Source organism: Apium graveolens, chromosome 8 (assembly GCF_009905375.1).
Source record: "Apium graveolens cultivar Ventura chromosome 8, ASM990537v1, whole genome shotgun sequence".
NCBI classification, from domain to species: Eukaryota; Viridiplantae; Streptophyta; class Magnoliopsida; order Apiales; family Apiaceae; genus Apium; species Apium graveolens.
Window position 1 is genome coordinate 15,331,473 of NC_133654.1, and position 21,467 is coordinate 15,352,939.

General features: G+C 39.9%; 3 protein-coding genes across 3 annotated transcripts; all 3 read left to right on the forward strand.

Annotated features, from left to right (window-relative positions):
- The first annotated feature begins 1,353 nt into the window (after positions 1-1,353).
- LOC141679325 (uncharacterized) lies at positions 1,354-1,935 on the forward strand. Its single transcript, XM_074485826.1, has one exon. The coding sequence runs from the start codon at positions 1,354-1,356 to the stop codon at positions 1,933-1,935; it is 582 nt and encodes a 193-aa protein (XP_074341927.1).
- Positions 1,936-2,160: 225 nt separating this feature from the next.
- On the forward strand, positions 2,161-3,096 carry LOC141679326 (uncharacterized). The gene is made up of 3 exons (XM_074485827.1): positions 2,161-2,358; positions 2,473-2,646; positions 2,779-3,096. The coding sequence occupies exons 1-3, from the start codon at positions 2,161-2,163 to the stop codon at positions 3,094-3,096; spliced, it is 690 nt and encodes a 229-aa protein (XP_074341928.1).
- Positions 3,097-20,067: 16,971 nt separating this feature from the next.
- On the forward strand, positions 20,068-20,928 carry LOC141679327 (uncharacterized). Its single transcript, XM_074485828.1, has 2 exons — positions 20,068-20,074; positions 20,495-20,928. The coding sequence occupies exons 1-2, from the start codon at positions 20,068-20,070 to the stop codon at positions 20,926-20,928; spliced, it is 441 nt and encodes a 146-aa protein (XP_074341929.1).
- Positions 20,929-21,467: the final 539 nt, after the last annotated feature.

The following is a 21,467-nucleotide window of genomic DNA, read 5'->3' on the forward strand; positions in this document are numbered from 1 at the left end:
TATATACGCATGACACACAATTTTGAGAATACTAGCAAGATCGATCGAAAACTTACCTCAAAACCTGATCAGATATGAATTTACTCTTTTGACCCTCTAAACGATATTTTCTTGAAAAATACAAAACATGAAAGTTGAAGAGAACGACAAGAGCTTTTCGAAAAGTCCAGAATCAACGAATTTTGACTTACGATAAATTTTCTACAAATTTTACAAGACTGATGATTTTTATGAAAAAAGCCCCTACGAATTTTAATGAAAAAAAATGAGGAAGACGAATAGGTCGTATTTATAACGATACAAAAGCCTCTTTCTTAACGTAAACGTTATCCATATTAGAATTGGATCTAAATTTTAGGCTCATTAGTCTAATTCAAATTTAAATCATAAGCCTTATCTAATTTTAATCCTTTTTATTCTATTATTTTACTATCAATCTAATTTTAAAAATTACGGGATATTACACTATGTAATATGACTTTTACGAAATTTGACGGGAAATAAATATTTGACCTAGATCAAATTTTACAGTATGACTTTCAAATTATTAATAAAATTATAAGAGAAAATTGTCCCAAGTACGGACTTAGGTGAGTTACATGACATAATGTATTTTAATGAAAAAATTTAGTAAATTTTTAATAAGAAAAATGTCCCTAAATACGTACGTATGATAGTTATACGAATAAATAATGTATTTTAATGGCATACTTGTAATTTTTTAATCATGTAATGAAATTACAGATGTAACCCTGGTATGTTCATATTAAAAAATATTTTATACTAACGTAACTTACGTGAGTAATTAGTAGTATCTAGCCATTTTAATTAAGGCGTGTCATTATAAGTGATCAAGGTCTCGGCAGATGCTTCCACATTCCAAGAGTTCAATGCGTCGGGGGATGGACATGGTTGCTAGCAGTGGCGGAGGGAGTGTTGTGCAAGGTGTGTCATTTGACACGTCATTATTTAAAAAAAATCAATTTTTTTTATTGATGGGCCTCAATGGACCTAACTTACAGCCTATACACAAAAATACAATTAAAAAGTCTCGAGCCATTTATAAGAAAATAAAATACAAATAGCCAGGGGGAACATTGCAGACTGCAATGAGATTATAAGAAGCTCGATTCCAATTTTCAACATCTATATTATCAGTCTCAGGCTCAACATTGTGTTTGTTGGTTGTTGAGTTATAGGCTTTTGATTCACTGGGTTTTAGATTCATCAAAATTTTCAATTTGATAAAGAAAATAAAAGACTACTAAGTGTTTGTTAAAATGTCGTAGTGATTTTTTTTAAAAAAATCTCTTATTTCTTCTAGCGATCAGTGCTTGCTTCAATATTAGTACAATGAAAAGATCAAATATCCGAGATATCTCAAGTTTTTTTACCAAGAAACTGACTCCGGAAAATGCTTCTCAAGCTCAAGCAAATGAACCGGAAATTAGTATCCATCCGCCACCGGCCACTCAACCCAGCCAGCAAGGTTCTTCTCCGACTCCATCAATCACAGTAGTACCTCCACAGGACTTTGATACCGTTAATTATCCACAAGATCCAGGAAAAAGAAAAAACTTGATTGATTTTCATCCAAATGAGAGAGATTTAGTAAGGCGAACCTACATACAAAGGGGACCTTGTCAACCGGAAGATTACGTCTTTCCTCAAACATTATTCGGGAAAAATCCTCGACGGTTCAACGTTAAGTGGTTTGAAACTTGGCGGCCTTGGCTTGAATACAACGTCTCTAAAGATGCAGCATTTTGTTTCATTTGTTATTTATTCAAATCAGAAAATACAGCTGGTGGTGATGCTTTTGTTGGTGAAGGTTTTAAGTGCTGGTACATATTAGGGACAATTAGAGATCATGTTGGCAAACACATGAGTTCACATAACAATGCAGTGGTCGCTATGGAACCGTTCAAAAAATAAAAGGGCAGCATTGCAAGTGCTTTATCAAAGCAAACGGAGGAGGTTGTTAGTGCATATCGTAAGCGATTGGAGACATCAATTATTGCTAGTAAATGGCTTTTATTACAGGGGCTGCCCTTTCGAGGACACAATGAATTTGAAAATTCAATGAATAGAGGTAATTTCATTTCATTATTGACTCTTCTTTCTGAACATGATCCTGAATATTCTAAAGTTATTCTAAAAATGGCCCCGGGTAATTGTCAGCTTACTTCTCCGATAGTTCAGAAAGATATCATTAATGCTTGTGCAAAAGAGACAACTAAGTCGATACTTGAGGAGCTAAATGGTGGGTTTTTTGCTATTCTTACTGATAAATCAACTAATATTTCTGATAAGGAACAAATGGCTCTTTATTTGAGATATATAAATAAAAAAGAAGAAGTATGTGAATGATTTATCGGTATTGTGCACATTCCTAATACTACTTCACTAACACTTTTAGCAGCTATCGAGTCATTGCTCATGGAGTACTCATTGACTTTCTCTCAAGTTCAGGGTCAAGGTTATAATGGGGCGAGTAATATGCAAGGTGCAATTAACGGTCTTAAAACTTTAGTATTAAATGAATGTCCTCAAGCATACTTTGTACACTGCTTTGCACATCAGCTTCAGTTAACACAAGTTATCATTGCTAAGAAGAATTCAGATTGTGGCTGGTTATTTGTTGATGTACTTACACCTCTCCTTAATTTTGTAGGAGGTTCATCAAAAAGAAAAGAATTTCTTCCTGAAAAACAAGCTGCCCAAGTTGTTGAAGCATTGTCAATAGGTGAACTTGAAACATGAAGTGGTTTAAATCAGGAGCGTGGTTTAGGTAGGCCATATGACACTCGCTGGGGTTCTCATTTTAAAACAATATTGAATGTGCTTGACTTATATCCCACAATACTTGAGTCACTTGATGCTATAGCAGAAGTTTCTGATACAATTGACTCCAATAAGGCACAATCTATCACCCACTTGTTGATGTCATTTGATTTTGTATTTGTCGCAAAATTGATGGTTGCTATATTTGGGATAACAAATGAGCTGAATGTGGCACCGCAGAAGCATGATCAAGACATTGTAATTGCTATGGCTATGGTTGACATAACTAAGACTAACTTACAAAAGATGTGAGATGAAGGATGGAATTTTCACATGGACAAAGTCACTTCTTTTCTGGTTAAATTTGGAGTTGAAGTTCCAAATATGGAAGCAAATTACATTATCCCTGGAAGAAGGATGTATAGAGGTAAGAGCCCGAAAATAACAAATTTTCATCATTTTCGGGTTGAAGTTTTTCTAAGTGTCAGTGATCTTCAGTTACAAGAACTTGAAAATCGGTTTCCCGAGATAAGTAAGGAATTATTAATACGCATGTCTTGCTTTAATCCTGCAAATCGGTTTGCTGCTTTTGATAAAAGTAAATTAACACAACTTGCTAAATTTTATCCAAGTGAATTTTCAAGTACGGAATTGCTATTTTTCGAGCATTCTCTTGAGAATTTTATCGTTTCTATTAGAGAAGATGAGAGGTTTTGGGATTTAAAAAATCTTGCTGAGCTTTCAATGAAACTTGTGGAGACAGGAAAGTCTACGACTAATGAAAGGGTGTATTTGTTGTTAAAGTTAGTGTTGATTTTTCCTGTTGCAACTACAAGTGTTGAGTGAGTGTTTTCTGGAATGACACAAGTGAAAGCTAAACTACGCACTAGCATGGGAGATCAAATGTTGAATGATTGCTTGATTACTTATCAAGAGCGAGATTTGTTTTTGAATGTTAAGATGAGTGATATTATAGATAGGTATCAAAATATGAAAACTCGTCGATAACAATTGTAATCACTTTTGAATACTCTTTATTTTTTTATCGTGTATGTCTTAAGTATTTGACACACCATAGGTAAATTCCTGTATCCGCCACTGGTTGCTAGAGATATCGGGGGTGTTTTATTGTTAGCAAATACAATGTGCATTGATGGTTTAAAGCCTGTAGAGATGATCGAGGCTATCGCGTTTACGGAAGTATCAAGGACCTGAGGTGGCAGAATGTTATAATCGACAACTTGGTGGCGGTACAAGTAATTCGAAAAGAAGTGCAGATGATGTCTCCCTTTGGTAATGTTATCATGGTTTGCAGAAACATGCTAGTAGAACAAAACACAGTTATATTTGTATCATTTATTAGACGATATGTTCATATTACTACACACGAGTTAGCTCGTGCAATATATTCATTCTCAGATTGATTATTTGTTAAGAGTTTCGTTCCTATCAGTATAGTTAAAACCTTGGAAACTGATTAAATTTAATAAAAAAATTCTTGCTCTTAAAAAAAAGGTGTGTCATTATAGATATATCCATCATGTATTCAAATTAACAAGTAGTTATACTAACACAAGTTAAGTGAGTATGTATGTACTTATGAATATCAAGCTCAAATTATAATATTTAAATATTCATCATTTAGTAAGGTTATAATACTCATTTGTAAGATTATAAGAAAAGAAGAAATAATTCTTTTTTTAAGAAAACAAACAAAGTAGGCTTACATGAAAATATGCAAGTGTAACTGATAACTCCTGGTGGCGGGGCTGCTCCTTCGTCGTCGTGCCTGGATCCTCCGCTGCTGTGATGGTGTAGCTGTGGTGGGGTTCCTACAAAATAACATCGGAAGGGGGGTTTGGGTCCCGCGGCACCTCCAGTGTGAGAATAAGAACTCGCTTTTGAGGAAGATGAAGATAGAAAGGAATGAGAGATGGTTGTGTGTGTATATGAGTGTGAGAGAGTGATTAACCCCAAAACCTCACCTTCCTGGGCTATTTATAGCCCAAGGGTAGGGTTTTGGGGTTGGTACCTTTAAATCGTAGCCATTGGTTCTGGGAGCGGAGGACACCTGGCTGGAGTGGATGCTTTACACGTGTCAGTGCGGGACTGGCTGAGGAATGTTCTGAGGATCCTCTAACACGTGCCCTGATTATTCTCATGATTGATGTGTGACAGTTGTCCCCATCATGTGCTTGGGCCAACGTCTCACGTGCTGGGATTTACCAAGGTTAGGCTTGCGGGACTGAGCTGGTTAAGACTGGTAGTGTGCAGGACTATTCCTTCCAGGAGCTGTGTGGAGTTGGGAGCCTAGGAGTAGTCTTTCCAGGAGCTGTATGGAGTCAGGAGCCTTGGAGTAGTCCTTCCAGGATCTGTATGGAGTCAGGAGCCTAGGAGTAGTCCTTTCAGGAGCTATATGGGGTTAGGAGCCTAGGAGTAGTACTCCCAGGAGATATATGTACTATCATGTGCCCCCCCCCACTACCTTATGCAAATTTTCTGGACGGGGGAGTGAATTTGGGTTTGTCTGTAGGACATGAGCTTTGATTTTTTTATTTAGAAGAATTTGTGCTTTTCTTGACTCCCAGTCCGGATTGCGCTGAGTTCTGGGTAATCTGGACTAAGGTTGTTTTTTGGAGGAGCTGAGCTTTTCTTGCCCCCAGTCCGGATTGCGCTGAGTTCGGCGAATCAGGACTAAGGTTGTTATCTTTGGAAGGTGTTGAGCTTTTCTTGCCCCCCAGTCCGTATTGCGTTGAGTTCGGCGAATCAGGACTAAGGTTGTTGTCTTTGGAAGGAGCTGAGCTTTTCTTGCCTCCCAGTCCGGATTGCGTTGAGTTCGGCAAATCAGGACTAAGGTTGTTTTTTGGAAGAGCTGAGCTTTTCTTGCCCCCCAGTCCAGATTACTGCTAAGTTCGGTGAATCCGGACTAAGGTGGTTGTCTTTGGAAGGAGTTGAGCTTTTCTTGCCCCCCATCCGGATTGCGCTGAGTTCGACGAATCAGGACTAAGGTGGTTGTCTTTGTAAGGAATTGAGCTTTTCTTGCCCCCAGTCCGGATTACTGATAAGTTCGGCGAATCCGGACTAAGGTGGTTATCTTTGGAAGGTGCTGAGCTTTTCTTGCCCCCAGTCCGGATTGCGATGAGTTCGGCGAATTAGGACTAAAGTGGTTGTCTTTTTAAGGAATTGAGCTTTTCTTGCCCCCCAGTCCGGATTACTGATAAGTTCGGCGAATCCGGACTAAGGTGGTTATCTTCAGATGGAGTTGAGCTTTTCTTTCCCCCGAGTCCGGATTGCTGATTGCGAAGGAGTCCGGACTTGGAAGTTGAAACGGTTTTGGGGATTCCCCCCCCCCCAATTATTTGAATTATTACAGCTGTAAGAATTTGGAGAGACGTGCCTCATCATTACTTGTATTAATTACAATTTTGATGGACGATCTAGATTTTGCCACATGGCGAGAGGCTTTTGGTTTTACCGTGCCTATAAAAGGCGCACCTAACTCATCCCTTTCTTTTTTACTTTCCTCTAATTTTTTCTCTTTTTTTCTTCTCTGAATCTTTTTCCGACGGTTGCTCACGGGAGAACTCAAGGCTTTCTGCTCGTTGCTCGGTCGTTCTCAAACTCTCCTCTCTCTTTAAACCTGCAAGTTTTTTCTTCTTTCTCTTATTTATTTCGCAGATGCTTCGAAATTCTGTTTCTTGCTTTAGTTTTGATTGTTTTGTTTCATAGGGTTCTTGTGTTTCTTGTGTAAATATGTATGTATGTATATGTTTTTGGGCATAATTTGGTGCTTTGATTTTGGTGAATCATGTTTTTAGATTTAGGGTTTTTGGTTGAGTCCGGACTTGATCGACTAGTCCGGACTAATGGTTTTGTTTTTTTGGATATGTAATTTGCTGTATTTGTGTTATTGTGGCCTCTGGATTAGGGGTGTTAGGCTAGTTGAGTAGTCCGGAGTGGTTGCTATATTTTGGGTTTACGTTTTGTATTTTGGGCTTGGGACTCCGGACTGTTTGATTTTGACTTGTAATAAAATTGAACATAGGGTAGTCCGGACCATGTAGCTTTCAAGATAAATAAACTGTAGGTTTTTAGACTAACCTTTATCACTTGTTTTAGGTTTATGGTCCGGACTAAAGCGCGTGCCAAGGCATACATAACTTGCTACCCGGGGCCGTCAGGTTCAGATTTAGAGTCCCCCAGTGATTCTGAGCGGGTTGAGATGGGGAAGAAGGCTTCTACTTCGGATTCTGAAGCTATAACCAAGCTTTCCGTTGCTAAGATGTCTTCTAGAAAGGTACCCTGCAGTCCGGAGGGTCTATGGTTTGAGAATCTGGGGTATTTCGTTAGCAAGAGTGATGAGATAGAAGATAGGTTTTATTATAGGAGCATCAGGTCCGGGTATGCTAGACAGCAAAATGCGGGTCAGGGTCCTTACGATAGGGAAACATTTGATAGGAAATTCGCTGACAGTATAGTGGCTAAGGAGCACTACGAGCTGAAGGATGAGTACGCTGCCTTAGATCACGCGGCTCAGGATTCTGCAGTCCGGATTGCTTTTCAGTTGGACCCCCAGATCGAGTGGAGATGGCCGACTCCGGATGAGCGGGTTCATCATAGACCTACTGATGGGTTTGTTCCAGTGTGGCTGGAGCATCTCCGGTCCGGATGGAATCCTCATTGGCACTTGTTCCTGAAGCATCTGTGCAAGTACGTGTACAAGATCTCTCCTATGCAGATAACACCTAATGGTATAAAGTGGATGACTTGGTTTATTGCTACTTGTAATCAGTTTAAGGTGCAGCCCACGTTCAAGCTATGGCATCATATCTTTCATCTGGTCCGGTCCAGTCAGTTCCCTTTCTATGAACTTCGGTTCTGGGCTCCGGAGTGCGGGTATGGTGGCTCCTACAGGCCTGTAATCCAGCAATCTTCGTTGAAGTACTGGAATGGAGAGTTGATCATGCTCCGGGGTTTGGACTTGTACTATATTCCCTATATTACTGCGGAAGGGGTCCGGACTCGGTTCCGTAGGGATGTGCTCCGGGGTGAGGCTATCCGGTTGATGTTTGCTTTTTGTGAATGTCTGGGTTTCCAAATGACCCGAGACACTTTCATGAATCATAGAACTATGCATAGGCTAGGCTGTAAGTAGTTTTCCTTTTTGTCCAGACTTCTTGTATATTTCTTATATGCCTTCATCTGCCTTGATTCCTTATTGGTTTTGACTTGTGTTTTTGCTTTGTTCCTTTGCAGGTTTGCCGTACTATAATCCGGATATGTCGTCTTCGGCATATAGTGATGCGTTGAAGGGTCTTGGAAAAGCTTTCAAGTTGCCAAAGAAAACTGATGCTGCTGGGTCCGGATCTAATGCCTCTGTGGAGAAGGGATCCCAGAGTAATGTGGTTCCGAGACCGGAGCACGAAGTTGATGTGAATCAGTCTGCTCCGGAGCAGGATGCTGAGATTGATATTGGAGATGAGTTTGCTAATCTTGAGGATCTTGGTCCTATAGGCGAGGCTCCGGGTGGTGATTCTGGAAGAAGGAAGAATGGGCTTCGGACCCTTGGAAGCAAGCCTCCTCGGGCAGAAAACTTTGAAGATGGTTCCGGGTCTGGGGCCGGTAAAGGAAAGAATGTTGATGATGAGAGTCCGGATGCAAATGGTCAGGGGATGGAGGATAAAATTGCTCATTTTATGGCTGGGATTCCTACTCAAGCTGACTGGAGGAGGATGAACCAGTCCGAATTTGATGCGACTATGAAGGAGTGTTCCCGGCTCTGGGGTCAGGTATGTCTTCTTCTTGTTCTCGTTTCTTGTGTTGATTTGCCTTAGAATATTTTTCTAAGTTTCTCTATTTTTTACAGCTTGGTGGGTATATGGCCGGATCAGCTTCTCTGGCCTACAATGAGCTCAAAAATTCCCGGACTGCCATTGATGATAAGGACCCTGAAATTGGCCGGCTCCGGGACCAGATCATTGTTAAAGATACTTCTCTCTCCGGACTGAACCAGCAGCTTGATGATGTCAGGACCCGGGCTGAGAATTCTGAAAAAGAAGCTTCAGATCTAAAGTCTGAATTGGCTGAGCTCCGGAGGCAGATGTCTGTTGTGCGTCCGGAGGCTGAAGTCATTGCGGAGTTCAAGAGATCCGAGGAGTATGACAAAGCTCTTGCCAATGCTGGTGCTCCGGAGATAGCCCGTTGCTGGTTTGTTGCGGAGCGACATATCAAGACCAATCCGGAGGCCGATTGGGACAGCTTTGTTGCTGAGTTTATTAAGGCAAAGGAAGATTTTGAGCTCGGGCTAGGGAATCCGGAGCCGTTCGACGGGCCCTGCCCCAGTTTCCTGCCTCCTAATGCTCCGGAGTCTTGACTTTGTAACTTTGATATTTCTTGAAGACGTTTGATAACTTTGATATTTGTAATATTCGTACTTTACTCCGGGCTTGTTCAAGTCCGGTGACTTTTTTAATGTTTGCTTTTCTTGCTGTTATTTTGCTTTGTTTTTGTAGTTTGTTTTTGCCTTAGAATATTTTTCCAAGTAAAAATTGCTTTACTAGTCCTGACTAATTGCTTGTCCGGACTAGTAGTTAAGTTTTTGACTTGGCAAATTTATTCTAAGTAAAGATGGTTGCACTAGTCCTGACTGGTAACTTGTCCGGACTAGTGGTTAGCTTTTTCACTTAGAAGATTTATTCCAAATAAAATGGTTGCATTAGTCCAGACTAATGGCTTGTCCGAACTAGTGGTTTCTTTTAGTTAGAAAATAAATTCTAAAAAATGGTTGCTCTAGTCCTGACTAGCATCTTGTCCGGACTAGTGGTGGCTTTTAGTTAGAAAATTAATTTTAAGTAAAAATGGTTGATCTAGTCCTGACTAATAGCTTGTTCGGACTAGTGGTGGCTTTTAGTTAGAAAATTAATTCTAAGTAAAAATGGTTGCTCTAGTCCTGACTAGCATCTTGTCCGGACTAGTGGTGGCTTTTAGTTAGAAAACTATTTCTAAGTATAAATGGTTGCTCTAGTCCTGACTAATAGCTTGTCCGGACTAGTGGTGGCTTTTAGTTAGAAAATTAATTCTAAGTAAAAATGATTGCTCTAGTCCTGATTAATAGCTTGTCCGGACTAGTGGTGGCTTTTAGTTAGAAAATTAATCCTAAGTAAAAATGGTTGCTCTAGTCCTGACTAATAGCTTGTCCGGACTAGTGGTTAGTTTTGATAAGTATGTAAAGGGGAAAAGGTTTTCATTAATCATTCATACAAAATATTGTTAGTGTAGGTGCCCTAGAGGCAATACATTATTCTTTTAAATCTTTATATCAGTTGATCATTCAATAAATGTATTTATTATGACCTTAATTACTGCGATATTTTGTTAGCATAATAAATGTCCTTAGAATCATGATACACATTGTATAGTTTAAGTACATGACTTGAACTTGAGATTATATAATATATCATATTCTTAAAGGTCCCTAGTCGAGTATTATTATATAGGACAATAATAATACATAGATAGACTAGTATGTTGTTTGACAAGATAACCACATCTCATTGGTTATAAGTATGGGGATACTAAAGTCAATACATAGGTACATGTGAGAGTACATGGTACTGGACAGACCCACAGTGAGATTCTTCATGTTTAATAAAGTCATAAGAAAGACTCACAGTGATAATGGTATAACGATCTTTTGACTTGAAATCATTATATTTTTATACGAGGATTAATATACTTTGACTACATTAAAAGTTACTTTTAATCGGGTGATGATAAAAGTGGACATCGGGTATATCATGAGTCGTATGAGAAATATGAATGATAAATAAAGAATTTAACCCTCCTATAATTAGAAGAGATATTATTGGCCTCTTGATTGAGTGAGATTATAAAAGCATGGCCATGCTCAAATAATGATTTGTCTTGATAATCTACTCATGGATCAAGTAAACCCTGATTAAATGTTGAAGAGGATGACTAAATACATGCCTCGAGTTTAATCTATAATATGTATGGTTAAAGGGATTATATTACACGAAAAACATTAATCATGAAAGGTTTTATCTAATCACGATTTAATTATTGTTTAATTGGGTAACAATGATGTATTACTAAATACCACTCATTTTTTATAATTTTATTAGAGAATAAAATTATTGCCAATTAAATAATAGCTTATAGGGTCACACAAATAGAGCACTTAATGGAATAGTTAATTTAAATTATGGATTTAAATTAATTGATGATTATTCGAATTTTATTATAATTAAGTAAGACTTAATTGAGATAATATAAATTCGAATTAAAAGGAATGTTTTTGCCCATAATAATTAAGTATGACTTAGTTATTAATTAAATAATAGAAATTCATTTTTATTATTTAATCCAATACCTACTAGGGTTGGGCTTTGCTGTTATGGGCCATTTTAATCAGCCATTTTAAATACATAATGATAGGTTAAAGAGACTTGTACATTTTTTAGAAAACCCTAGGGCAAAGAGAGGCAGAGGCAATTTGGATCGTCAAGAAGGAGGCTAGTACATCCATTCCGTAGTCAAGTTCGTGAGACGTACTTGGAGGTGCTCATGTGGATACCATAGAGGTGTTTCTCCGAGAGATAGACACAAAGCGTGATAGCTAGGATCTCCGTTGAGTTCGTCAAAGTTAAGTTCTTGAAAGGTATGATTCGTTATCTCCATAATCTGCCCATAATTATACATGGATCCTGTTTTGGGTTTCGAATTTTTTTTTATTTTATTTACGTTTATCCGCTGCGTTTTATGCCTCGGAACCCAACAAATATAAGGAGAAACAAATTGGTTGCTTGCCATATTGGCTACAAGATTTTTGGTTGATTTATTTGTTCTCCTACTGGTAGAATTTTCTTAGCCTTAGTCCATGCCAAGTGTTTGGGACTTCTGAGCCATCCATGTTCAGGAGCTTGTAGGTTCCTGGCCTGAGGACTTCTTTGATCTTGTATGGTCCTTCCCATTTGGGCATTAGTTTTCCAGTGTTTGTGGGATCTGAAGCTTCAGTGTCTCGAAGGACTAAGTCTCCAACTTGGAAGTTTTTGACTCTTGACTTCTTACTGAAGTGTTCTCTTGTTTTCTCCTTGTATTTTTCCATCCTTTCTACAGCCTGGTCCCGGACCTCATCGATTAGCTCCATGTTTGTTCTGAGTCCTTCTTCATTTATTTCTTCTTCAAAATTTATTGCTCTGTGGGAAGGAGAGCCCACTTCAATAGGGAGCATTGCTTCTGTTCCATAAGCTAGTTTGAATGAAGTTTCTCCGGTGCTTGTCCTTGGGCTTGTCCTGTAGGACCAAAGTACACTTGGTAGTTCTTCTAGCCATTTGCTTTTACTTTCTTTGAGTCTTTTTTCAATACCTCGGAGCAGGATTCTGTTGGTTACTTCTACTTGGCCATTTCCTTGGGGATATGCCACTGATGATTTTTTGTGCTTGATCCCGTGCTCCTGGAGGTAGGACTCGAACTCTGATCCAATGAACTGGGGACCATTGTCTAATACTAGGACCCATGGTATCCCGAACCTCATTAAAATATTGCCCATAAACTTTATGCAGTCTTGTTGATTGATTGTCCTCATTGCTTTTGCTTCAACCCATTTTGTCATGTAATCAATAGAGACTAGCAGGTACCTGAGGTCTCCTTTGGCCCGGGGGAAGGGTCCCATAATGTCAATACCCCAAACAACGAAGGGGATATGTGACAGGACTGAGGATGGTAGGACTGGGCTGATCCGGGACACATTGCTGAAAAGATGGCATTCTTTGCACTTCTTGACGAATTCTATTACATCCTGATGAATGGTTGGCCAGTAGTAGCTTTGTCTTATAATCTTATGGGCTAGGGCCTTTGCAGACATGTGGTCTCCGCATATCCCTTCATGCACTTCTGCCAAATAGTACTTTGCTTCTTCTGGGCCAATACATTTCAGGATAGGAGATGAGAAGGTCCTGCGGTAAAGTATTCCTTCTTCGAGGATGAACTTGGCTGCTTTTGCTTTTAGTCTTTGAGCTTTTCCTTTGTCTTCTGGGAGCTCTCCATTCTCCAAGTATTTGATGAAGGGAGTCATCCAGTTGTGGCTGCTTTCGATCTCCAAGACCTCTCCGGATTCAATGGATGGTTTGAGGAGTTCTTCAAAATAAACTGAGCAGTCTAGATCTGATGAGTTCCGGACTAATTTGGATAGGATGTCTGCTTCTTCATTTTCTTTTCGACATATCTGAATGACTTGATGGCCTGGTATTGAGGCTAAGTAGCTCTGGACCAGTGCTTGGTACTTCACCAGAGTAGGGTCATTTGCTATGTATTCTTCATTTGTTTGCTTGACCACTATCTGGGAGTCGCTGTAGATTTTTAAGTCCTAGACTCTAAGAGTCCTGGAGAGCTTTAGTCATGTGATCAATGCCTCATATTCTGCTTGATTGTTTGTTGCGGGGAAGCCGAAAAATATAGTTGTCTGAATCTTGAATCCTTCTGGACTCTTGAGTATGAGTCCGGCTCCCGACCTCTCGCTTGTTGAAGAACCATCTACCTTTAAGGTCCAGGCTCCCGGACTTGTATCCTTTTTTGGCTCCTGATCCGTGTCCATTGGTTCCGGTTCTTCTTCTGGGAAGTTGCATTCGATTATGAAATCTGCAAGGGCTTGAGCTTTGATGGCAGTCCTGGGAATGAAGCTTAAGTTGAATTGGCTCAACTCCACAGCCCAATTAACAAGTCTTCCCGAGACATCTGGCTTGTGAATTATTTTCCTTAGTGGTTGATTTGTCACTACTCTGATTTTTATCCCTTGGAAGTAGTGCCTGAGTTTTCTTGAAGTTGTGACTAAGGCGAAGGCAAACTTCTCCAATCTTGGATATCTTGTTTCTGCATCTTTTAGGACTTGGCTTACATAGTAGACTAGCTGTTGTGTACCATTCTCTTCCCTGATTAGGGCAACTCCTACAGCTTGTGCTCCTGCTGATAAGTATAAGTAGGGAGGCTCTCCTGGTTGAGCTTTAGTTAGGACTGGTGGCTAAGAAAGGTAGTACTTGATTTCTTCGAATGCCTTTTGGCACTCCGGATTCCAGTTCACCTCTTTCTTGTTGGTTGCTCCTTTGAGTAAGTCGAAGAATGGTAGGCACCTTTCTGCTAGTTTTGAGACAAATCTCCTGAGTGCTGCTAGGGATCCTGCTAGCTTCTGCACATCTTTTTGGGTCCTGGGAGCTTTCATCTCCTGGATAGCTTTTATTTTCTCCGGATTGGCTTCTATGCCTCTGTTGCTGATCATGAATCCTAGAAACTTGCATGCTCCTACTCCAAAGGTGCATTTCTCCGGATTCAGTTTGAGTTGGTTCTTCCTTAGGTTGTCAAAGCACTCCTTCAGGTCTTCCACATGTCCTGGTATGGTTGTTGATTTTGAAATCATGTCATCGATATAGCACTCCAAGTTCCTCCCAATCCGGGATTTGAATATCTTGTTCATGGCTCTTTGGTAAGTGGATCCTGCGCTGGTAAGTCTGAAGGGTAGCATCACATAAGCATAGACTGTTTTGTGAGTTATGAATGCTGTCTTAGGAATGTCCTTTGGGTTCATCTTTATCTGATTGTATCCGGAGAAGGCGTCCATGAAGCTTAGCATGATGTGTCCGGAGGTGGCATCTATCAGTTGATCAATATTTGGGAAAGGATACGGGTCCTTCGGGCATGCATCATTCAGATCAGTGTAGTCCACACACATTCTCCATTTGCTGTTGGACTTCTTCACCATGACCACATTAGCTAGCCACTCCGGATATTTGATTTCTTTGATGATCCCTGCTTTGAGTAGCTTTTCCACTTCTTGGTCGATGGTTTTTTGCCTCTCCGGGGCAAAGTTTCTTCTCTTCTGTTTGACTGGTTTTCTGTTCGGGTTGACATCCAAGCTGTACATTGCTATGGACTCATGTAGTCCTGGCATGTCTCTTGGACTCCAGGCAAAAACATCTATGTACTCCCGGAGCAAGGATACTAATCTCTCCTTGAAGGACTCCTCGAGTCCTGACCCAACTTTAACTTTTTTGCTAGAATTGCTTTCATCTACCTGGACTTCTTCTGTTTCGACTGCAGCTTCAATTTTTGCTTGCTCTTTGTTTGAAACCATTTGATGGATTCGGGCTTCAGAGTTCTTCTTCAGATAGGAGTTTACTTTTTCAGGTTCCTTGGTTGCTTGCACGGTAGGACTAGCTTGGTCTAGGACTTGCTTTGCCTTGTCCACTACCATGACTTGGTTGCTTGTCAGTCCTTCTGGACTTATTTTGTTTGCTTCTTCCCGTGTCCGGGGTCGGTGCTTCTTTATGCTTTGTTGCTTGCGAAGGACTGTAGCCTTTCTTTTGTTATCTTGATGGGTTTCTGCCATAACTAACCCCTGGTTGTAGCATGTTTCAGCAACTCCATAATCTCCTTTTATCTCCCCGACTCCTTTCGGGGTTGGGAACTTGATCTTGAGATGGGAGATTGAAGTTATTGCTTGCATTATGGTTAGAGCTGATCTGTCAATGATTCCGTTGTATGAAGAAGGAGCGTTGATCACATATAACTTGATGACATGAGTCACTTGGTTAGGAGAAGATCCAAAAATGACTGGCAGATATAAAGTTCCTTGGATCAGGACTAGGTTGTGGCTGAAGCCATAGAGCGGGTCCTCCCGGTATTCGTTTGAGCGGACGCTCCCTAACTGCATTCTATCCACTGTGTGCTTGAAGAGAATATTTACTGAGGAGCCATTGTCTATGAGCATTCTTCTTATTTCATTATCAAAGATGTCCAGAGTGATAACCAAAGCTGCATTGTGATGAGGGTTGACTCATTCGTAGTCCTTGCTGCTGAAGGATATCACCAGGTCTGGGAGTGATTGGATTGAGAGCACTTCTTCTCCGAAGTCCGGGCTTCGGGGTGGGGAGTATGATCCATTTAGGACCGCATTGACTACATTCTTTCCTCTCTTCTGCGCTTCCCCTCTGTTGTCCCGAACTAAGTACTTGTTCATGTTCCCCTTCTTCACTTGGTCCTCAATAAAGTACTTGAGTGATAAGCAGTTCTCAGTCTTGTGGCCATGGGTCTCGTGGTAATCACACTGCCTATTGTAAGGCCTGCTCTCCGGAGGAGTTTGCATTGGTTTCGGAGGATAATAGAAAGGCTTGTCTTTTACCTCTTTCAAGATTTCCTCCCGGGTCATGCTGAGAGGAGTCCAATCCGACTCCTGCTTCGGCTCCCGGGGTTGCTTCGCGGGTCCTAGGTCACTGCTTGACTCCTTCTTAGGACCAAGTCTCTGAAAAACCGGAGTAGTTTGTCTTTCTTGGCTTTGGTTGCTTTGCTTGAATTTCTTATCCTGATGGTAACCCCCTTTCGGTCGGTCATCAGTGTTTTTACTGGCGGGGCTGCTCCTTCGTCGCCGTGCCTGGATCCTCCGATGCTGTGGTGGGGTTCCTACAAAATAACACCGGAAGGGGGGTTTGGGTCCCGCGGCGCCTCCGGTGTGAGAATAAGAACTCGCTTTTGAGGAAGATGAAGATAGAAATGAATGAGAGATGGCTGTGTGTGTATATGAGTGTGAGAAAGTGATTAACCCCAAAACCTCACCTTCCTGGGCTATTTATAGCCCAAGGGTAGGGTTTTGGGGTTGGTACCTTTAAATCGTAGCCATTGGTTCTGGGAGCGGAGGACACCTGGCTGGAGTGGATGTTTTACACGTGTCAGTGCGGGACTGGCTGAGGAATGTTCTGAGGATCCTCTGACACGTGCCCTGATTATTCCCATGATTGATGTGTGACAGTTGTCCCCATCATGTGCTTGGGCCAACGTCTCACGTGCTGGGATTTACCAAGGTTAGGCTTGCAGGACTGAGCTGGTTAGGACTGGTAGTGTGCGGGACTATTTCTTCCAGGAGCTGTGTGGAGTTGGGAGCCTAGGAGTAGTCCTTCCAGGAGCTGTATGGAGTCAGTAGTCTAGGAGTAGTCCTTCTAGGAGCTGTATGAAGAGGAGCCTAGGAGTAGTCCTTTTAGGAGTTATATGGGGTTAGGAGCCTAGGAGTAGTACTCCCAGGAGATATATGTACTATCAGTAACTAATTAATTAAAGAGATTACTTATGTAATATATTAAATTACTATAAAAAAAAAATCATTTCCAGCTATGTTATTTCTATGTATCAAAAGTATATTTTAAAAGAGAATAAAAATCCTAGCAAAAGAAGAATAAAAATGAAAAATAATGGACAATCAAAAGCAGGTGAACTTGGGCGCTTAAACTTCGTTTGCACAACACCCCGATCTGGGGTGTTGAAACCCACGATGTTTTCGATTACTACACAGCCCTCACCAACACCAAGCCAACCCTCTCAAAACCCAATCCTCTATTTTAATTTTTTCCCAAACAAGGGTCGTTAACTTTGAACCCCTTCAAACCCGGCCCATCCCTCCTCAACCCCCAATCCAAACAGCCCGGTCCAATAAATCACAGACACACAGACACACAAATCTTATATTTACCTTAATTTCTGCCATTTAGCTCTCTCATCTTACTCTTCATTTTACATCTTCAAAAATAGACATACAAATCTTCTAGAAGAACATCTCCTTTCCAAAGCCTTTTCTTCTAGGTATAATCCACCCTTTTAAATATTATAATAATAAAATATCTATTATTAAATATATACTGTATACACTTTCAAGAACTCACTTTTTTTTTAATTTTGTTCTTTGTTAATCTTGTGAATTGGGCTAGTTAATTAGTTATATACCCTTTATTATTTGCATTTTGTGCTAATTAGACCTTTGCTTTAATTATTTATTTATTAATGTATAGTGTTAGCTCTGTTAAAGTATTGTTCTCAACATTAGGGTTTAGGGTTTATCACTCTGTTAATCATTAGCATTTTACTATGAACACGTTGCTCCGTAATTTACCCATTAAGCCTTTGATTCCTCGTTTTCGAGCATTTATTTCGAAACCCTTTTGCTCTGTGGTTGATAATGATAATGCCAGTACTTTTGTTCCAAAAGATGAAATTTTTCGAAAAGGTGAAAACTTGGTTGTTAGAAATTTTAGTAAGGTTGAGAATTTTTACTCGGTTAAAGTGGACTCTGCGTGTGATTTTACTGCGGTGAAATTGGATAATTCGGTATTGTCTAGTGCTAGATATGTTAATGTTTGTAAGGGCTTGGTTTGCTTGTGGAAGCCTGATAATGAGGGTGAGGATGATCTCTTTTTGTGGAACCCGACAACTTGAGAGATTAAGAAGTTGCCTAGGACGGATAATATGCTTATTTCTTGTAGACTTTTCGGGTCTTCGGTGATTGGGTTTGGGTATGATCATGTTAGTGATGACTATAAGGTTATGAGAACTTCTGATAGTCAGCTTGTGGGGATTATGTTTCAGTTTACAACCTCAAAAACAATGTATGGACACAGGCTGACACTATTTCGAATAGTGTTAGTTTATATGGAAGTTTTGGTCTCTTCGTGAATGGGGCTTTGCATTGGCTTTCTAGAAGTTGTGAAAGTATTATTGCTTTTGATCTAGGGGTTCATAAACATAGGAAACTCCCATTTCCTGCTGGTATTCCCAAGAAGAATGGCAAGGCTTTGTTTGCATTTAATGGATGTCTAGGTTTGATTGATCACTGCCCTGATTCTCGTACCGATATGTGGGTGATGAACAATACTGGGGTGGAAACTTCTTGGTCCAAGTTGTTGTCACTAGAGCAACCAGGAATCCTAGGATCTTTTAATTTTGTTTGTCCTGTTGCTTTCTCGAAGTCTCAGAATGAAATTCTTTTTTAGTGTTGGACAGTAAAAAACTTTTGTGGTATGATCGTGTAACCAATAAAGTTAAGAATATCGAACTTCATGGGTTTCCAGAGTCCTTTAATTTGCTCATTTGCAATGAAAGTCTGTTTCAAATCAGTGATTCCGAATTGGGCGCGAATCAATCAGAAGAAGAAGAAATGAAAAAAAAGGTAAACACTTTGTAAGTATTCAATCTCCTGTATGTTTTTAGTGTCAATAACTTCAATTTTTTTCAGTAAGTGAATAAGAGTAGTTGTGAAAATAAGCATGTTAATCTATGTGACTACCATAAGCGATATGTTTACACTTTTCATGTCTGCAGTAAAGAATATCTTGCTACAATTGGGCACTCGGAAGACATAAGACAGTATGAATCAAGAAAAGGCAGGTGAAGAATTGGTTGGGTACTATGATTGATATTTTTTAGTTTCATTAAGCTATTTGTTTTTTAATTTCTTTGAGCGAGTAAAATGTATTATCAGTAAAAACTAAAATGCTAACTTATGTATTGTCCACTTATGTATTGTTCTAGGTCTTGGATTTATGATGTGTGGTTGTGGATGAAGAGACGGTGTACTAGATAGAAGATGAGCAGAATGCCTATTTTAGGATTGTAGCATGTTTTTAATATTTTATAGCTAAGCCTGGTGTAGGCATTAGGATTCTCTGTTTTTAATCAACCGTTATGACTTATGATCTAGATATTGGCTTTGTTAACTGAAATTAGAGAAACTGCTTCTTTTTGCATCTTTTGATGTAATATAATGGATCTTCAGTATATATAATTAACTTCTTGTCTCTTATTTATGATATATCTTTGGTATGTTCTCTAACATGGTAAAACATATTCATGCTTTCAATTGTATGAGTGTAGTTTATTTTGTTTTGAAGTTTCTCTGTTACTCGGATTCCTGCATCCAGCAGATCAGCTGTAGTGTTTAAACGCATACCAAGCAGATCAGCTGTAGGGTAAAGGTCTGTGATGGACTGTAAAGCCCTTGGGCCATGTTTGTTTTGAAGGATTACAATCCCCGGATTATAATCCGTTCACTATAATCCTCTCCTTATTATCCCAAGAATTATAAAGTTGCAGTATTTCTAATTAAATAAGGGTAAATTTGTCCAATCAATTTTTAATCCCACATAATACCTGCAGTCAGCAGGTACCATTTTATCCCATTGGCCGAGCTACATTTGACGTTACTAGTTATCCGGGGATTAGAATTCCTAGGTCCAATTTTCATAACAAACAAGGGATAATTATTTTTTACGGATTATAATCTAATCCTTCTCCTAATCCCATCAAACAAACATGGCCTTGGAGTTCAGTCAATTGTTTTCATTGAGGTGCAAGGTTAGGTATAGCTTGAACATGTTATGGAGCTTTTTTTCCCCTTTCTTTATGTATGACTAGGAACATCCATGCAATGTGAATAATCAAGCCTAGACGTCCATGCAATGTGAGTGTATAATTTTTAGGTGAGTGCATGTTTTGACACGTGCGTATGTAAATAACCGTAGTTTTTTTGGGATCCAAATTTTTTTGTTGTTTGTAATGTAAACCTATATTTTGGGAAAATTTTAATTTTAAATTAAAAATTTATATGGCCAACACTTTTATAGCTTCGAAAATGGTGTCTTGAGCGGCGAGTGCGTAATTGTCACGGGAGGGCAAATTTGTGCACGACATATTTAAATAACTGGAAATTTGTTTAGGTCCATTTTTCTATTGTTTGGTAGGTATGTAAAAAATTTTTGAGTTATCTGCAAGGATGATTGCGTAGATTGTAAAACCACTTGTAAGTAAATCTTTAGCAAACGTCACTTATTAAGGCCGATTTTTTTTTGACATTTACTATTTTATGTGAAACAAGTAATAGATACACTAGAAATTCCCATTAAAACCATTATCCCGCTGAACAACAACGAGCACAACCACATAGTGGGGTACAAGAAAGCATGGAGAGAGAAGCAAATAGCAATTGAGGAAGTGTATGGCAGTTGGGCTAAAACATACCAAGCTCTACCCATGTTCCTAGCAGCCATTATGAAGACAAATCCTGGAACCATTGCTGAGATCGATGCTGTCCCTCATGCTAAGGAGCGGGGCACGTCCGTCTGTAAGCGGATTTTTTGGTCTTTAAAGGCAATGATGGACGGGTGGCAACATGCACGTCCCGTGATTTCAATAGATGGGACATTCTTGAAAGGAAGATATAGGGGCAAGCTGCTTATTGCTATGGGTGTTGATTCGAACAACCACCCGTTCCCTCTCTGTTATGGCTTGGTTGATGAGGAGACGTACGAGAACTAGTCTTGGTTTTTGCAGCGTCTTCGAAGACATGTCTGTCGGCAATGGACCGACATCTGCATCATTTCTGACCGTGCTGCCAGCATTATCTCCGCCCTACGAGACCCTCAAAACGGTTTTGCCGAGCCACTCGACATCCATAGGTTCTGTCTCCTCCATGTAAGAAGTAACTTTTGTAGTCATCACCCAGGTGGTGAACTAAAAAAATTAATGTGGAAAGCTGGAAGAACCACACAAGTCTTAAAGCACGACGCATATATGTCGCAGATTGGTGAAATTTCCCCCACTGCCCTACAATATCTTGCTACAATACTCGTTGAGAGGTGGACACTTTCCCACGATAGTGGTGTTCGCTACGGTCAAACAACCACAAACATGCTTGAGGGATTCAACGGCAACATAAGGAGGGCTCGTTTTCTTCCAGTAACAGCAACGATGGAGTACCTCTTCTACAAAGTGGTCACAATTGTAGAAAAACATCGAAACATAGTGGATGACGGTCTACAAGAGGGGCAACAGTTATGTGCACGTTCCGCCTCTAT

Excerpts from the sequence above, each read along its gene's own strand:
- LOC141679325 (XM_074485826.1), top strand. The coding sequence starts at position 1,354 with ATGAAAAGATCAAATATCCGAGATATCTCAAGTTTTTTTACCAAGAAA.
- LOC141679326 (XM_074485827.1), top strand. The coding sequence starts at position 2,161 with ATGGCCCCGGGTAATTGTCAGCTTACTTCTCCGATAGTTCAGAAAGAT. Across the intron at positions 2,359-2,472 it reads ATATAAATAAAAAAGAAGAA|GGTCAAGGTTATAATGGGGC; the intron begins GTATGTGAATGA and ends TCTCAAGTTCAG. Across the intron at positions 2,647-2,778 it reads GTGGCTGGTTATTTGTTGAT|GAGCGTGGTTTAGGTAGGCC; the intron begins GTACTTACACCT and ends GGTTTAAATCAG.